Source organism: Oncorhynchus mykiss, chromosome 21, assembly GCF_057628025.1.
Source record: "Oncorhynchus mykiss isolate SJ-2025 chromosome 21, ASM5762802v1, whole genome shotgun sequence".
In the NCBI taxonomy this organism is placed as follows: domain Eukaryota; kingdom Metazoa; phylum Chordata; class Actinopteri; order Salmoniformes; family Salmonidae; genus Oncorhynchus; species Oncorhynchus mykiss.
Genome location: NC_143042.1, coordinates 47,613,379 through 47,632,338, shown reverse-complemented (window position 1 = coordinate 47,632,338; position 18,960 = coordinate 47,613,379). Strand labels below are relative to the sequence as shown.

At 44.3% G+C, this 18,960-nt stretch overlaps 1 protein-coding gene across 12 annotated transcripts in view; it reads right to left on the bottom strand.

Moving 5' to 3' along the window:
* Positions 1 to 18,960, bottom strand: part of LOC110500887 (EH domain-binding protein 1) — a 60,407-nt gene that overhangs the window by 20,082 nt on the left and 21,365 nt on the right. For 3 of the 12 annotated variants that reach the window (XM_090214803.1, XM_090214804.1, XM_090214805.1), the window contains exons 6-11: positions 18,584 to 18,732; positions 17,686 to 17,745; positions 15,486 to 15,734; positions 7,175 to 7,234; positions 4,860 to 5,016; positions 83 to 340 (exon numbers count right to left, since the gene is read on the bottom strand). In XM_090214803.1, the coding sequence (XP_090070929.1) occupies positions 83 to 340; positions 4,860 to 5,016; positions 7,175 to 7,234; positions 15,486 to 15,734; positions 17,686 to 17,745; positions 18,584 to 18,732 (933 nt within the window). The remainder of the gene's footprint in view (positions 1 to 82; positions 341 to 4,859; positions 5,017 to 7,174; positions 7,235 to 15,485; positions 15,735 to 17,685; positions 17,746 to 18,583; positions 18,733 to 18,960) is intronic. The other 9 variants (XM_036958168.2, XM_036958170.2, XM_036958171.2 and 6 more) reach the window with 5 other exon arrangements.

Here is an 18,960-nt window from a genome sequence, read left to right as displayed (position 1 = left end):
AGCACCATGCAGATCATCACTACTAAACCAGCACCATTATGGCAGGTAGTGAGGTTGAGCGCTGTGGCCCTTATACACTTACCGCATCTCATACACTTCCACCTGCCTAGCCACAGTAACCTCTTCCTTCCCAGAATGCTCTATTCCGGAGCCTGACTCTATGACTTCCTCTTCCATTTCTTCCTTACATATCATCTCCAAGTCCTCTACAACTTGACACTTTGCCAGGGCCACAACCTCACAAGTGGTCTGGCTGTGTGAAATTTCTTTTGGCTCAACAGTTGCTCCCATCCCATACCGCAATGTCTGTCCCACTTGGATGGGAGACTGACATGAAGGGCTGAAAGAGAGCGACACGAAGAGAGATACTAAATAAATGAGGGAAAAGAGCACAGGGCAGGTGCCTTGCAAGAATAGTGCAAAAAGCACAGTAATGTCAGTCAGATGTGGATGAGATGGTTCAAAAGCGGCCAAACAAGAACAGCTGCACTCCTGCAGCAAATCAACACAACCCACCTATCTCTGACAGTCAAGAATATTCTGCAGTGCAAGTGTCTGAAAACAGGGTTGAAATTCAACTGACAGGCATAGAAATGTACTTTAAAGTTTTAGAAAAACGTCATAATGCAGATTTGGAATTGTTTGCTCTACTACTCCCACTCACTCACCCTTTTTCTAGAACACCCACTTCCTATACCTCATATCTGGTCTCAATGCCCCCCTCCTCTTTGTGCCCCTCCAACACTGAGCCATGTTCAGATTCTTGTTTGTTCTCATTCAGCACTACTTTGGTTAGTTGAGGTTTGTAGCTAGGCTCTGTATGGCTCTCCTTCTTGCAGTCATAGATCTCCTCTGCCCACACAGATGGAGAGAAGAACCACTGTTGAGAGGCGTTTGAGAATGTGTCGATGGAAAACCAGGGGCAATGGCCTCACTTGGGAAAGATGGCAACATAGCCACCATTCCTGTCTTTAATTCATCATGCGCGGGAGCCAGACTTCACTGTTTCCTCTTTCAGTGTATTTTCCCAAAATGGCCTCTCCTCCACAGGCCACTGTTGAATCAGAGGATCCTCTTGACTTAGCGTTTTTGTAGATGGGATCCTTTAGACATGTTTAACCATTGGGCAAATTGGCAAAAGACTGAATCAATTAATCAAATCAATCAAATGTATTTATAAAGCCCTTTTAACATCAGTTGATGTCACAAAGTGCTGTACAGAAACCCAGCCTAAAACCCCAAACAGCAAGCAATGCAGATATAGAAGCATGATGGCTAGGAAAAACTCTCTAGAATGGCAGGAACCTATGAAGAGACCTAGAGAGGAACCAGGCTCTGAGGGGTGACCAGTCCTCTTCTGGCTGTGCCGGGTGGAGATTATAACAGAACATGGCCAAGATGTTCAAATTTTCATAGATGACCAGCAGGGTCAAATAATAATAATCACAGTGGTTGTAGAGGGTGCAACAGGTCAGCACCTCAGGGGTAAATGTCAGTTGGCTTTTCACAGCCAAGCATTCAGAGATAGAGACAGCAGGTGCGGTAGAGAGAGAGAGAGTCGAAAACAGCAAGTCCGGAACAAGGTAGCACGTCAAGTGAACAGGCCAGGGTTCCATTGTTTTCACTATATATTTTACCTCTTGGGGATGTCATTCGAAAACATAATGTTAACTTTCACTGCTATGCGGATGACACACAGCTGTACACTTCAATGAAACATGGTGAAGCCCCAAAATTGCCCTTGCTAGAAGCATGTGTTTCAGACATAAGGAAGTGGATGGCTGCAAACGTTCTACTTTTAAACTTGGACAAAACAGAGATGCTTGTTCTAGGTCCCAAGAAACAAAGAGATCTTCTGTTGAATCTGAAAATTAATCTTAATGGTTGTACAGTCGTCTCAAATAAAACTGTGAAGGACCTCAGCGTTACTCTGGACCCTGATCTCTCTTTTGAAGAACATATCAAGGACAGCTTTTTTCCATCTACGTAACATTGCAAAAATCAGAAACTTTCTGTCCAAAAATGATGCAGAAAAATGTATCCATGCTTTTGTTACTTCTAGGTTAGACTACTGCAATGCTCTACTTTCCGGCTGCCCGGATAAAGCACTAAATAAACTCCAGTTAGTGCTAAATACGGCTGCTAGAATCCTGCCTAGAACCAAAAAAAATTGATCATATTACTCCAGCCTCCCTACACTGTCAAAGCAAGGGCTGATTTCAAGGTTTTACTGCTAACCTACAAAGCATTACATGGGCTTGCTCCTACCTATCTCTCTGATTTGGTCCTGCCGTACATACCTACACGTACGCTACAAACAGCTGGAGGCAGGGCTTTCTCCTATAGAGCTCCATTTTTATGGAACGGTCTGCCTACCCATGTCAGAGACGCAAACTTAGTCTCAACCTTTAAGTCTTTCTCTTCAGTGGGTCATATGATTGAGTGTAGTCTGGCCCAGGAGTGGGAAGGTGAACGGAAAGGCTCTGGAGCAACGAACCGCCCTTGCTGTCTCTGCCTGGCCGGTTCCCCTCTTTCCACTGGGATTCTCTGTCTCTAACCCTATTACAGGGGCTGAGTCACTGGCTTACTGGGGCTCTCTCATGCCGTCCCTGGAAGGGGTGCGTCACCTGAGTGGGTTGATTCACTGATGTGGTCATCCTGTCTGGGTTGGCGCCCCCCCTTGGGTTGTGCCATGGCGGAGATCTTTGTGGGCTATACTCAGCCTTGTCTCAGGATGGTAAATTGGTGGTTGAAGATATCCCTCTAGTGGTGTGGGGGCTGTGCTTTGGCAAAGTGGGTGGGGTTATATCCTTCCTGTTTGGCCCTGTCCGGGGGTGTCCTCGGATGGGGCCACAGTGTCTGCTGACCCCTCCTGTCTCAGCCTCCAGTATTTATGCTGCAGTAGTTTATGTGTCGGGGGGCTAGGGTCAGTTTGTTATATCTGGAGTACTTCTCCTGTCCTATTCGGTGTCCTGTGTGAATCTAAGTGTGCGTTCTCTAATTATTTCCTTCTCTCTTTCTTTCTCTCTCTCGGAGGACCTGAGTCCTAGGACCATGCCCCAGGACTACCTGACATGATGACTCCTTGCTGTCCCCAGTCCACCTGGCCGTGCTGCTGCTCCAGTTTCAACTGTTCTGCCTTATTATTATTATTCGACCATGCTGGTCATTTATGAACATTTGAACATCTTGGCCATGTTCTGTTATAATCTCCACCCGGCACAGCCAGAAGAGGACTGGCCACCCCACATAGCCTGGTTCCTCTCTAGGTTTCTTCCTAGGTTTTGGCCTTTCTAGGGAGTTTTTCCTAGCCACCGTGCTTCTACACCTGCATTGCTTGCTGTTTGGGGTTTTAGGCTGGGTTTCTGTACAGCACTTTGAGATATCAGCTGATGTATGAAGGGCTATATAAATACATTTGATTTGATTTGATTCCATAGCCGCAGGCAGAACAGTTGAAACTGGAGCAGCAGCACGACCAGGTGGACTGGAGACAGCAAGCAGTCATCAGGCCAGGTAGTCCTGAGGCATGGTCCCTGAACATGTTTGACACTTGTGGACTGACCATGTTTGACTCTTGTAGACTGACCATGTTTGGCTCTTGTGGTTCTATAATTGGATGCTGTGCTGAAGGGAAACCAAGAACATATAGCTGCCATACCCTTTGCATCGCCGGATCTACTGACTCCAAAAGCTGGAATCTCAATCTGTCTTTTTTTCCAGAATGGTCTTTGATCTACAGCCCACACTTCATGGGCATTAATATGGAGTTGGTCCCCCCTTTTGCTGCTATAAGGGCTTTTGCTTGTGGTGCAGAAGGGAAGCCAGGAATCCTGGCTTTCTTTGGGCAAGATGGTAACATATCTACTGTACCATGTTATTTGTAAGTTCTTTGTTCTCGCATGGCATTGCCTGTACCACAAACTGTTATTTTCTTCAATGGCCTCTCCAAAAGCGACATGCCAGTCAACATTATCTGACCTAATTGGCTGTTTAAGAGGGTAAACCAGAAACTCTAGCCATTAAAGGGCATGTAGAAGAAGGTTACAAAACACAGGGTAGAACCCCATACAAAAGTGCGAGGAGTACCTCAAATAAATACACGGGGCGAGCCCCGTAATCATCTGCGCAATACATGTGGCCCGAATGCCAAAACAACACAGCACAGGTACTCACACGACCAACGGACATAGGACCAATAAACGACAGCCCAATGGACACCAAAGGGCACATTTCTACAATTACAATCGGGGAAATGGGGACCAGGTGTGCGTAATGACACAGTTCCAGAGGGATCCGTGACAGCATGCTTCAATGGGGCAGAGGTTTGTGAGTTGTTGGGATTCTGGATGGCCAGACAGCTTGCAACAATGACACGAAGCTGCCATGTGGGGAATCGTCAGAGGCTCGTTTCAGCTACTTTCATCTTGTTCTTGATACCATGTCTTGTTTTGAGATGTTTTGATTAATTTAATTTCATTGCTAATATGGCTAAAATTCGCTAGCTAGCTAACCAACAACTGTAAATATGTATTTGAGAGACAACATGTGCTCATTGTGCAAATGTATTTATGTTTTCAATAAACATGGAGATTAAATATAGTTTACACGTTGTCAACATTCCAAGCCAACCCCGTCTGTTTTGCCCCATAGTTGCGCACAGGTTGGATTTGTTGCTAAACAACCACAGGTCGGTTTTGTTGCTAGACAACCACAGGTCGGTTTTGTTGCTAGACAACCACAGGTCGGTTTTGTTGCTAGACAACCACAGGTCGGTTTTGTTGCTAAACAACCACAGGTCGGTATTGTTGCTAAACAACCAAACAGTCTATATCTGTACAACCTTTGAATTTACTCACCCTGCCATTGCCTGGACAACCTCCACTCCAAACATTGAGAATGCCTCCTGCCTTCTCTCATGGACTGTTGTCCCAAAGGGCTTAGCCAATGGGTCAAGTGTGGATGTTGATGGGTCTGGCCTCTGACTGGCAATACTGATCATTCCAGCAGTGTGGTCTAGAGGGGATAACAGTGGAGGACATCATGAAGCTGAAGTCAACCCTGATGATACACCAGCTACAGTTGAAGTCGGAAGTTTACATACACCTTAGCCAAGTACATTTAAACTCAGTTTTTCACAATTCCTTACATTTAATCCAAGTAAAAATTCCCTGTCTTAGGTCAGTTAGGATAATCACTTCATCTTAAGAATGTGAAATGTCAGAATAATAGTAAGAGAGAATGATATACTTCAGCTTTTATTTCTTTCATCACATTCCCAGTGGGTCAGAAGTTAACATTCACTCAATTAGTATTTGGTAGCATTGCCTTTAAATTGTTTAACTTGGATCAAACGTTTCGGGAAGCCTTCCACAAGCTTCCCACAATAAGTTGGGTGAATTTTGGCCCATTCCTCCTGACAGAGTTGGTGTAACTGAGTCAGATTTTTAGGCCTCCTTGCTCGCACACATTTTTTCAGTTCTGCCCACACATTTTCTATAGGGTTGAGGTCAGGGCTTTGTGATGGCCACTCCAATACCTTGACTTCATTGTCCTAAAGTCATTTTGCCACAACTTTGTAAGTATGCTTGGGGTCATTGTCCATTTGGAAGACCCATTTGCAACCAACCTTAGGATTCCTGACTGATGTCTTGAGATGTTGCTTCAATATATCCACATAATTTTCCTTCCTCATGATGCCATCTATTTGTGAAGTGCACCAGTCCCTCTTGCAGCAAAGCACGCACACAACATGATGCTGCACCCCCATGCTTCACGGGTGGGATAGTGTTTTTTCAGCCTCCCCCTTTTTCCTCCAAACATAACGATGGTCATTATGGCCAAACAGTTCTATTTTTGTCCTGAGGACATTTCTCCAAAAAGTATGATATTTGTCCCCATGTGCAGTTGCAAACCGTAGTCTTGCTTTTTCATTAGCGGTTTTGGAGCAGTGGCTTCTTCCCTGCTGAGCGGCCTTTCAGGTTATGTCGATATAGGACTTGTTTTACTGTGGTTTTTGATACTTTTGTACCTGTTTCCTCCAGCATCTTCACAAGGTCCTTTGGTGTTGTTCTGGGATTGATTTGCACTTTTCGGCACCAAAGTATTGTTAATTTCCTGTGCGGTATGACGGCTGCGTGGTCCCGTAGTCTTTATACTTGCGTACTATTGTTCGTACAGATGAACGTGGTACCTTAAGGCGTTTGGAAATTGCTCCCAAGGATGAAAGACTTGTGGAGGTCTACAATTTTTTTTCTGAGGTCTTGGCTGATTTCTTTTGATTTTCCCATGATGTCAAGCAAAGAGGCACTGAGATTGAAGGTAGGCCTTGAAATACATCCACAGGTACACCTCCAATTGACTCAAATTATGTCAATTAGCCTATCAGAAGCTTCTAAAGCCATGAAATCATTTTCTGGAATTTTCCAAGCTGTTTAAAGGCACAGTCAACTTAGTGTATATAAACTTCTGGCCCACTGGAATTGTGATACAGTGAATTATAAGTGAAATAATCCGTCTGTAAACAATTGTTGGTCAAATTACTTGAGTCATGGACAAAGTAGATGTCCTAACCGACTTGCCAAAACTATAGTTTGATAACAAGAAATGTGTGGAGTGGTTGTAAAACGAGTTTTAATGACTCCAACCTAAGTGTATGTACACTTCTGACTTCAACTGTATTTTTTTAGGCAATATTGCCATCAATGGTTGCTGCAATATTTTTTAGAAATCTTCCAATCAAAGCGCAGATATTGGTATAGAAGATGAGTAAATAAATGGGGAAATTAAGTTAAGTTGATCTATGTTTCATATGAAATCTATTATTCATGTCCATGTTGCTCATTGCTCACCATTGCTCCAGTGTCTCATACCCCTATCCGTTGCCAAGCAACATTTCTTAGCAATATTGCCACAAAAAAATGCTAGTATATCATAGCCTTTTTAACACTGTGCCCTATAAATTTGAAGTTTTGAGCAAAGTTAAGCACACGGATCTCTTAGGATTTGGCCCTGTTGTATAGATTGGTGATGTTCCTAAAAGGCATTGTGTTTGCATTGGTCCTGTTGTATAGATTGGTGATGCTCCTAAAAGGCATTGTGTTTGCATTGGCCCTGTTGTATAGATTTGGGGATGTTCCTAAAAGGCATTGTGTTTGCATTAGGTCCTACTCACTGGGAGTTGTGGCAGTGGTGTATTCCTCCTCTGTCAGAGTGCTCAACTGCCTCTGAAACTCTAGAAGGGGACAGACAGGACCTGGTTAGACACGATTATCTGAACGAGAGAGTTGGCTTGGCAACTGGCTTGACATCTGTGAAGTGACCAATGAATGAAGGAAACATATAATGCTAACATACAATTCTTACATTAAACTAGAATTGGCAAGAGACTGTCACAACCAAAACAACTAGCCAGGTGCCAAGTGTTCTCATGTGAAGACTGAGAAGGGAATACATGTTTTCATCATAACATTCTGCCATTTATTTTCCCCATTATTAAATGTAAGGACTTTGTCAGTGATTGTCTTCTCTGTCTGTTGCCTCAGGTTGTACACCTGTCTCTTGGACAGACAGGGGAGTAGTGACTGGTACTGGGAGGGGGGAATTGGGGACTTGAGTCTGAGTGGGCTGGCCAGGAGAGCCCAGGAGGAGGAGCAGGATAGGGTGTGAGAGGAGAGGGTGAGGGGGGAGTGCCGGAGGAGGGCAGAGAAAAAAATAGTAGGGCACAGGGAAGACAAGGAAGGAAAGGACAAGGGAGAAAAGAGGGAGTAGAGGAAAGAATTTGATTCATAAACGTATCAACCAGTTGCGATCATAGTATAATTTTGTAGACTGGTTAGACAAGCATTTGTCCAATGTCAATGCTCGGGGCTGAGTCTATCTTTGAGATCTATACCTGACAGTGGCAGAAGCGGGATCTGCAGCACACGGAGAAGCACCAATAGCATCAGGGGAGGAACCAGGAGCGGGGTCACAACATGGGGCAACAGGTGAGGGGAGAGGAGAGGTGAGAGGAGAGGGAGGTGAGGAAAGAGAGAGGAGAGGGAGGTGAGGAGAGAGGGCGGTGAGGGGAGAAGGAAGTGAAGGAAGGGGAGAGGGTGGTGAAGGGAGAGGGAGGAGAGGGGATAGGGAAGTGAGAGGAGAGGAGAGGGGGGTGAGGGGAGAAAGAAGTGAAGGAAGGGGAGAGGGTGGTGAAGGGAGAGGGAGGAGAGGGGAGAAAGAAGTGAAGGAAGGGGAGAGGGTGGTGAAGGGAGAGGAGACTGCAACATGGGAGAAGGGGACACATCAAGGGAGAAGGACACGGAGGGACACAAAGCAGGATTACATGTTGCCATGCTCTGCTTTGTCTGCTCCAGGGGCACCAGCTCTACTGGCTCAGGGGGAGAGGGGTGCAGAAATTTGGCCTGGCTGGGCCAGAGGGGCCTGTGTTTTGGGCGGCCTCCATTCACTCTGCCAAGGAACTGTGAGGGAGGGATGAGCAGGGGTAGAACGGAGGGAGGGATGAGAAGGGGAAGAATGGGGGAGGGAAAGGTAACAAGGGATTAAAATAAGGCACAAGTTTGAGAAAAAGAGGGACAGGAGAGAGGATGTGAAGGAGAAATAGAAGGATGTGAGGAAGAAATAGAGGGATGTGAGGAAGAAATAGAGGGATGTGAGGGGGAAAAAGAGACGTGAGGGAGAAATAGAGAAATAGAGGAAGAAGAGGGAGAAATAGAGGGATTGTATATGGGTGGTTAGAGAAGAAAAGGAATTAAGATTGGAATAAAGAGAGAGAAAGAGAGATAATATTGGAATAAAGAGAGAGAAAGAGAGATAAGATTGGAATAAAGACAGGGAAAGAGAGGTAAGATTGGAATAAAGAGAGAGAGAGAAAGAGATAAGATTGGAATAAAGAGAGGGAAAGAGAGAAGATTGGAATAAAGACAGGGAAAGAGAAAGAGAGAAGATTGGAATAGAGAGAGAAAGAGATAAAATTGGAATAAAGAGAAAGAAAGAGAGATGAGATTGGAATAAAGAAAATTACAACTACGGACAAATTCCTTGAAACTACCCCATAATTTCCCTACATGCAGTACCTGTCTGTGGAATATCAGAGAAAGAGGGACGTGGAAGAACGGATGGGTAAGAGGGGGAAGAGGAGAGAGGAGAGGTGGAGGAATGACTAGTGATGGAGGCTGAGAGGGGTCTTGATGGAGAGACGGTGGAGAGACCCGGAGCCATGTGGCCCTCAGAAAGACTGTCAGGGTCCAGACCCGGAGCCATGTGGCCCTCAGAAAGACTGTCAGGGTCCAGACCCGGAGCCATGTGGCCCTCAGAAAGACTGACATCCTTCCCTTTTGTTGTGGTTGGCGTCATTTCCGGTCACAACTTGCAGACTTGTTTTCGAGTTGCTGTGCGTTTTGTTGCCAACCTGTTTTGCTACCTGACAAATGTACGGTTTTTACTTTTTAATTACCGTTTATATATATATATTTTTTTCCTCAACTTTTTCACTCCGGACCCTTTATCTGGACACGATTCGTCAGGACCTCCAACAGCCGAAGCTAAGTAGTAACATTAACATGATGCCTTCTAATTGCAGTCGCTGTACTCGCCTTACGGCGAGGATAGCTGTGCTACAAGCCCAGCTTCAGACGCAATCGTTAGGCAAGGGTAATTTCAGTGTAGGAAAGGATGAAACAGCGTCTGTGCCACCAGTAAGTACAGATAGTAGTATAAATCCCCTGGCACAGTCCCCGCAGCCGGACAACTTTCTCATGGTTTTGGAGGGAAATGCTGTAGGAATGCTCAACCGGTGTCGCTCATTCAGCCGACAGAAACTTTCAACCGGTTTTCCCCATTAAGCAGCGGGTCGGAGTCAGAGGCCGAGTCTTCTCTGGTCTCTACTCCTCCCGTTACGGGGTCTGAGACGCCGAAGCTTCCCACCATTAGCTCTGACAAATTGAAAACTCTAGTCATTGGCGACTCCATTACCCGCAGTATTAGACTTAAAACGAATCATTCAGCGATCAAACACTGTTTACCCGGGGGCAGGGCTACCGACGTTAAGGCTAATCTGAAGATGGTGCTGGCTAAAGCTAAAACTGGCGAGTGTAGAGAGTATAGAGATATTGTTATCCACGTCGGCACCAACGATGTTAGGATGAAACAGTCAGAGATCACCAAGCTTCTGCGTGTAAATCAGCTAGAAAGATGTGTCGGCATCGATAAATTGTCTCTGGCCCCTTTCCAGTTAGGGGGAGTGATGAGCTCTACAGCAGAGTCTCACAACTCAATCGCTGGTTGAAAACTGTTTTCTGCCCCTCCCAAAAGATAGAATTTGTAGATAATTGGCCCTCTTTCTGGGACTCACCCACAAACAGGACCAAGCCTGACCTGCTGAGGAGTGACGGACTCCATCCTAGCTGGAGGGGTGCTCTCATTTTATCTACCAACATAGACAGGGCTCTAACTCCTCTAGCTCCACAATGAAATAGGGTGCAGGCCAGGCAGCAGGCTGTTAGCCAGCCTGCCAGCATAGTGGAGTCTGCCACTAGCACAGTCAGTGTAGTCAGCACAGCTATCGCCATTGAGACCGTGTCTGTGCCTCGACCTAGGTTGGGCAAAACTAAACATGGCGGTGTTCGCCTTAGCAATCTCACTAGGATAAAGACCACCTCCATTCCTGTCATTATTGAAAGAGATCATGATACCTCACATCTCAAAATAGGGCTACTTAATGTTAGATCCCTTACTTCAAAGGCAATTATAGTCAATGAACTAATCACTGATCATAATCTTGATGTGATTGGCCTGACTGAAACATGGCTTAAGCCTGATGAATTTACTGTGTTAAATGAGGCCTCACCTCCTGGCTACACTAGTGACCATATCCCCGCAAAGGCGGAGGTGTTGCTAACATTAACGATAGCAAATTTCAATTTACACAACAAAAAAAAAGACGTTTTCGTCTTTTGAGCTTCTAGTCATGAAATCTATGCAGCCTACTCAATCACTTTTTATAGCTACTGTTTACAGGCCTCCTGGGCCATATACAGCGTTCCTCACTGAGTTCCCTGAATTCCTATCGGACCTTGTAGTCATAGCAGATAATATTCTAATCTTTGGTGACTTTAATATTCACATGGAAAAGTCCACAGACCCACTCCAAAAGGCTTTCGGAGCCATCATCGACTCAGTGGGTTTTGTCCAACATGTCTCTGGACCCACTCACTGTCACAGTCATACGCTGGACCTAGTTTTGTCCCATGGAATAAATGTTGTGGATCTTAATGTTTTTCCTCATAATCCTGGACTATCGCACCACCATTTTATTACGTTTGCAATTGCAACAAATAATCTGCTCAGACCCCAACCAAGGAACATCAAAAGGCGTGCTATAAATTCACAGACAACACAAATATTCCTTGATGTCCTTCCAGATTCCTTCTGTCTACCCAAGGACGTCAGAGGACAAAAATCAGTTAACCACCTAACTGAGGAAATCAATTTAACCTTGCGCAATACCCTAGATGCAGTTGCACCCCTAAAAACTAAAAACATTTTTCATAAGAAACTAGCTCCCTGGTACACAGAAAATACCCGAGCTCTGAAGCAAGCTTCCAGAAAATTGGAATGGAAATGGCGCCACACCAAACTGGAAGTCTTCCGACTAGCTTGGAAAGACAGTACCGCGCAGTACCGAAGAGCCCTTACTGCTGCTCGATCATCCTATTTTTCTAACTTAATTGAGGAAAATAAGAACAATCCGAAATTCCTTTTTGATACTGTCGCAAAGCTAACTAAAAAGCAGCATTCCCCAAGAGAGGATGACTTTCACTTTAGCAGTGATAAATTCATGAACTTCTTTGAGGAAAAGATTATGATTATTAGAAAGCAAATTACGGACTCCTCTTTAAATCTGCGTATTCCTTCAAAGCTCAGTTGTCCTGAGTCTGCACAACTCTGCCAGGACCTAGGATCAAGAGAGACGCTCAAGTGTTTTAGTACTATATCTCTTGACACAATGATGAAAATAATCATGGCCTCTAAACCTTCAAGCTGCATACTGGACCCTATTCCAACTAAACTACTGAAAGAGCTGCTTCCTGTGCTTGGCCCTCCTATGTTGAACATAATAAACGGCTCTCTATCCACCGGATGTGTACCAAACTCTCTAAAAGTGGCAGTAATAAAGCCTCTCTTGAAAAAGCCAAGCCAATATAAAAAACTATCGGTCTATATCGAATCTTCCATTCCTCTCAAAAATTTTAGAAAAGGCTGTTGCGCAGCAACTCACTGCCTTCCTGAAGACAAACAATGTATACGAAATGCTTCAGTCTGGTTTTAGACCCCATCATAGCACTGAGACGGCACTTGTGAAGGTGGTAAATTACATTTTAATGGCATCGGACCGAGGCTCTGCATCTGTCCTCGTGCTCCTAGACCTTAGTGCTGCTTTTGATACCATCGATCACCACATTCTTTTGGAGAGATTGGAAACCCAAATTGGTCTACACGGACAAGTTCTGGCCTGGTTTAGATCTCATCTGTCGGAAAGATATCAGTTTGTCTCTGTGAATGGTTTGTCCTCTGACAAATCAACTGTAAATTTCGGTGTTCCTCAAGGTTCCGTTTTAGGACCACTATTGTTTTCACTATATATTTTACCTCTTGGGGATGTTATTCGAAAACATAATGTTAACTTTCACTGCTATGCAGATGACACACAGCTGTACACATGAAACATGGTGAAGACCCAAAATTGCCCTTGCTAGAAGCATGTGTTTCAGACATAAGGAAGTGGATGGCTGCAAACGTTCTACTTTTAAACTCGGACAAAACAGAGATGCTTGTTCTAGGTCCCAAGAAACAAAGAGATCTTCTGTTGAATCTGACAATTAATCTTAATGGTTGTACAGTCGTCTCAAATAAAACTGTGAAGGACCTCGGCGTTACTCTGGACCCTGATCTCTCTTTTGAAGAACATATCAAGACCATTTCAAGGACAGCTTTTTTCCATCTACGTAACATTGCAAAAATCAGAAACTTTCTGTCCAAAAATGATGCAGAAAAATGTATCCATGCTTTTGTCACTTCTAGGTTAGACTACTGCAATGCTCTACTTTCCGGCTACCCTGATAAAGCACTAAATAAACTTCAGTTAGTGCTAAATACGGCTGCTAGAATCCTGACTAGAACCAACATTTTTTATCATATTACTCCAGTGCTAGCCTCTCTACACTGGCTTCTTGTCAAAGCAAGGGCTGATTTCAAGGTTTTACTGCTAACCTACAAAGCATTACATGGGCTTGCTCCTACCTATCTCTCTGATTTGGTCCTGCCGTACATACCTACACGTACGCTACGGTCACAAGATGCAGGCCTGTGTGAATCTAAGTGTGCGTTCTCTAATTCTCTCCTTCTCTCTTTCTTTCTCTCTCTCGGAGGACCTGAGCCCTAGGACCATGCCCCAGGACTACCTGACATGATGACTCCTTGCTGTCCCCAGTCCACCTGGCCGTGCTGCTGCTCCAGTTTCAACTGACCTGAGCCCTAGGACCATGCCCCAGGACTACCTGACATGATGACTCCTTGCTGTCCCCAGTCCACCTGACCGTGCTGCTGCTCCAGTTTCAACTGTTCTGCCTTATTATTATTCGACCATGCTGGTCATTTATGAACATTTGAACATCTTGACCATGTTTTGTTATAATCTCCACCCGGCACAGCCAGAAGAGGACTGGCCACCCCACATAGCCTGGTTCCTCTCTAGGTTTCTTCCTAGGTTTTGGCCTTTCTAGGGAGTTTTTCCTAGCCACCGTGCTTCTACACCTGCATTGCTTGCTGTTTGGGGTTTTAGGCTGGGTTTCTGTACAGCACTTTGAGATATCAGCTGATGTACGAAGGGCTATATAAATACATTTGATTTGATTTGATTTTGATTTGACTGTCAGGGTCCAGACCCGGAGCCATGTGGCCCTCAGAAAGACAGTCAGGGTCCAGAGCTGGGTCACTCTGGAAGCCAGTAAAATTGCAAGCGTTAATTCAACTTCTAGGGAGTCAAATTGAACACTATTTTGGGGTTTATATGCTCCCAACCCTATTTTGTGTTAAAAGTACTCTGGTCATGGTGTTGATATTTTTGGAGTCAAAACGACAGTAAATGGAGTAAACATCCAACTCTCAGAGAGTTTCTTAAATGTAACTCCAATTGCCATGTTACTGTTTTCACTGTCGTTTTTTAACCAACTCCCTTGCCTTTTTACACTTTTCTGGGTTGTTTTTCATAAAAAATCAACTACAGGAAAGTACATTTCTGTTTCAGTTGACTTCCTTTGTGTTATAAGGGTGGTTTGCAATGTGATATCCAATCTGTGTTGGATATCCATCACTTTTCCATCACTCACAACTTGCATTTAAAATGCCGGAGAGTAGGTTAGAGTATATACTACAAGAAGACTACCTCCACCAACAACTAACTGATGCTATGAAGCCAACCACTTAGAGATTTGATTAGTTTAGAAAAATGTGCGTTTCTTATCCTTGTGGAGCTCAAGATAAAAAACAATCAATGCACGTGCGAAAACAAAGATATTGCAACAGAGCATGCTGGGAAATATGCCAACATCTGTGGATAACGTCATAGATTTACTAGTACTCCGACCAGTACGGAGAAAATACAGAAAATACATTGTCATTAAGCTTGGCTAAATGTTCTCAAAAAAAGAACATGCTTTCTCTGAAAACTAGCCTAAATAAAGTAAAGCACTCAACAACTAAACTACTCCACATAGAAATCAGGCAAAGAAGCATTCCTCTAGTGTGTCCAAAAATCTCCCTGAACAGCCCTATTAACTGCGACCTCACTTCCCTAGCAACAGTCATGACAGGAAGTAAATGGACCAACGCCAGAAACCATAAAATATGTCACCGCTTTGATGAACAAATTCACTGCGAGTTAGGACAGTTGCTATGGAAATGAGGCAGTCGCCCCTGGCAACCTCGGCAATAAACTTTCAACGGCTAGCATTTCGGTCCGTGGAGAAAATAATTATTCCAGACCTGTGTATGTCTCAAGGTAATACAGCACATTTAGTTCATTCGTCCAGGAATCTGTCAACGTGTTTTTCTCAATCTTGCTGTGGCTAAACTGTTTTCAACAGCAGGGGGTGCCTCAGACCATAGACAGTTACATTATATAACAAGTCTGAGGCCCCTTTAATGTCTTCCCATGAGCCAGAATTCCCAAACAACAAATGCCGCTCTCAATTTCTCAGAACTCTCTCTCTTCTCTTTAAAGCAATCAACCTTTAATCATTTATCAAATGTCAAACAAATATTCTACCTGATGTACTAGTTAAAGCTATGCACAGAATCAAACATGCGGGCATTCACCTCCTTGAATAAAAGCTGCAACTTGACTATTTACTTATTACAATAGGTGTGGTCTATGATTCAAAATCACATTGATAAGACCGTGAGTCAGTCAGTCTGTTTGCCAGTACCTGAGCCAGCGGCGGGCTGGAAGATTTCTGGCAGTGCAGGTGGGTAGGAGCAGACAAAGGCTGGCACTTGGTAGACATAGGGGGAGGGTCGTGCCGGGTGAGTGGTGCCCTCGGGGTCGGTGTTGAGTCGGGAGGCAGGGGCGGGAGGCGGGGCTGAGGGGTCAAGGGGTACGGGCAGAGGGGGGTGTGACAGGAGTGAGACGGTAGAGACAGTGCCAAATGAGCTACTCCAATCTATCTCACTGGCAGCTGGGTGAAAGAGATGAGGGCGGGGTGGGAGGAGAGATGATGGGGAGAAAGAGGGAGGCAGGGTGGGGTCAGAGATGAGGGTGGGGTAAGAGGAGAGATGATGGGCAGAAAGAGGGAGGTGGGGTCAGAGATGAGGGCGGGGCGGAAGGGGAGGTGATGGGCAGAAAGAGGGCGGGGGGGTGGAGGTGATGGGGTGGGAGAAGAGGTGGAGCAGCAGATAGGAAGGAGGAGAGATGCAGGAGAGAACAGAAGAGAAAGTAGAGACAAAGTGTTGTAGAGATATACAGGTATCAGACATTAAAAGATGTGAAATGCAGTTGAGGAAGAGGGTTCCAGAGAAAAGAGAGGAGGGAAAATGAGACCAGCAGGGAAGGGGAAGTGAGAAAAGGAAAGAGGGGAAGAATGAAAGTAGATAAGAAATGGATAGGGATAGTACTCAGATACTCATCCCAGACATTCAAACGGTACAGTTGCTCAAATAAATGTTTTCTCTCACTGTAACTCTTCATTATAAATGACTACATCCTAGTCCCATCCCAACAAACCAGGGACCAGAATTCCTGGTCAGGCCCCAGTATTCAGTTCCACAGTTTAATTATAGTACATTTGATACTTGATAGGAATTTAAAAGGAAAAGGTGAGCTCTTATGGGTGTAGGATACTTTGGGAATCCATATTGTGTAACTATAAAGATTAACACGTAAGAGATTCCATCACTTCAAACAGTTATTGAAACGACTACTAATTTGTTTACTTACACTACCGTTCAAAGGTTTGGGGTCACTTAGAAATGTCCTTGTTTTTGAAAGAAAAGCATGTTTTAGTCTGTTAAAATAACATCAAATTGATCAGAAATACAGTGTAGACATTGTTCATGTTGGAAATGACTATTGTAGCTGGAAACTGCTGATTTTTAATGGAATATCTACATAGGTGTACAGAGGCCCATTATCAGCAACCATCACTCCTGTGATCCAATGGCATGTTGTGTTAGCTAATCCAAGTTTATCATTTTAAAAGGCTAATTGATCATTAGAAAACCCTTTGGCCATTATGTTAACACAGCTGAAAACTGTTGTTCTGATTAAAGAAGCAATACAACTGGCCTTCTTTAGACTAGTTGAGTATCTGGAGCATCAGCATTTGTGGGTTTGATTACATGCTCAAAATTGCCAGAAACAAAGACCTTTCTTCTTAAACTCGTCAGTCTATTCTTGTTCTGAGAAATTAAGGCTATTCCATGCGAGAAATTTTCAAGAAACTGAAAATCTCATACAACGCTGTGTACTCCTCCCTTCACAGAACAGCATAAACTGGCTCTAACCAGAATAGAAAGAGGAGTGGGAGGCCCCGGTGCCCAACTGAGCAAGAGGACAATTATATTAGAGTGTCTAGTTTGAAAAACAGATGCCTCACAAGTCCTCAACTGGCAGCTTCATTAAATAGTACGCGCAAAACACCAGTCTCGACGTCAACAGTGAAGAGGCGACTCCGGGATGCTGGCCTTCTAGGCAGAGTTGCAAAGAAAAAGCCATATCCCAGACTGGCCAATAAAAATAAAAGATTAAGATGGGCAAATGAACACAGACACTGGACAGAGGAAGATTGGAAAAAGTGTTATGGACAGACAAGTTTGAGGTACATGTACTGCCTTGCAGAGAGTATCTGATTTAATGATTTAACATGAGAATGTAATGAGGTATACAACTTCATTTGACATCTCATTGGCTAATATCCATTGGGTTTAATAAATATGATTAATCAAACCATACAAATGATGTGAATAGTTTGATGATCAATATTTAGATAAATGCTTATAACACATAAATATTAACATTTCAAATGAGGGATGGGATGTTATATAGGAGGAGAGGGGATAGGACCAGAGCCAGGGAAAAGATCCAATCAGGATTCATAGGAGGCGGGAGCAGGGGCAGAAACAGGAAGTTACCTGTGGGCTCTGGGTCAATCACAGGCCTCCATGCCTGATCACGTATTCTTCTCGTGGGTGCTTTCAGAGTTGAAGGAAGGGAAGGAAAGGAAAGGAAAGGAAAGGAAAGGAAGGAAAGGAAGGAAGGAAGGAAAGGAAGAAAGGAAGGAAGAAAGGAAGGAAGGAAGGATAGAAGGAAGGAAGGAAGGAAGGAAGGAAGGAAGGAAGGAAGGAAGGGAAGGAAGGAAGGAAGGAAGGAAGGAAGGAAGGAAGGAAGGAAAGGAAGGAAGGAAGGAAGGAAGGAAGGAAGGAAGGAAGGAAGGAAGGAAGGGAAGGAAGGAAGGAAGGAAGGAAGGAAGGAAGGAAGGAAGGAAGGAAGGAAGGAAGGAAGGAAGGAAGGAAGGAAGGAAGGAAGGAAGGGGAAAATATTAGGAAGGAAAGGATATTGATTTATTACGGAAAGGGAAGAGATTTGGCGTGGAAAGAGATTTGACGTGGAAAGGTATTTGCTTGGCATTCATACATTCGAAAGGGAAAATGTATAGGAGGGCAATTGTGAGTTCCTACTGGGCAACCATAGTTGTGAGGCTGGAGAGTGGAGCAATATGCCATGCAGGTGTATTGAGCAATGTTTTCAAACATTAAACCCTTCAAATCTGTCACACTTCAGAAGGCTGGCAAACATATGCAAAGTAAGCATCTCCTATGGCAGTTTTGTTTACCTGTGAGATGGAGTGGATACGTGGGCTTTTGTTTTCCGGTGTGCATGCAGGGTTAGTACTGTACAAAGCTACTGTGTTTATCAGTGTCAAGACCAGAGCATTTTGAGTGTCTCGGTCTCATACACATTCTTCTCCGTCTTGACTCGATCCTGGAATGCGAGAGCTGAATGACTTGTCATTTGTGTCGAGACCCCTACCTGTGACGGGAGTGGCGGGGCCCATGCCGGCTCCGATGCTGACCCTCCTCTCGCCCTCCTCCTCGTCACTATCGTTGAAGTCGTCCAGGTTGCCGATGTCACTCTGCTTCAGGCTCATCAGACTGGCCAGACTCTGCATGTCCTCATCTCTGTTGGATTACAAAGGAAGAAGCCTTGTATTATAACTCATCCAGAAACAGTAATACTGTCTAATTGACTGTGTATGGCTAATCATTAAACACCATTAACTGACTATAACATTACAGGTCAGTAATAAACTCAAAAGGTTATACGCCATCACAAAGCTTTGTTTTTTTTAACGGTAAGATTTGTTTTTTTTAACGGTAAGCTTTGTTTTTTTAACGGTAAGCTTTGTT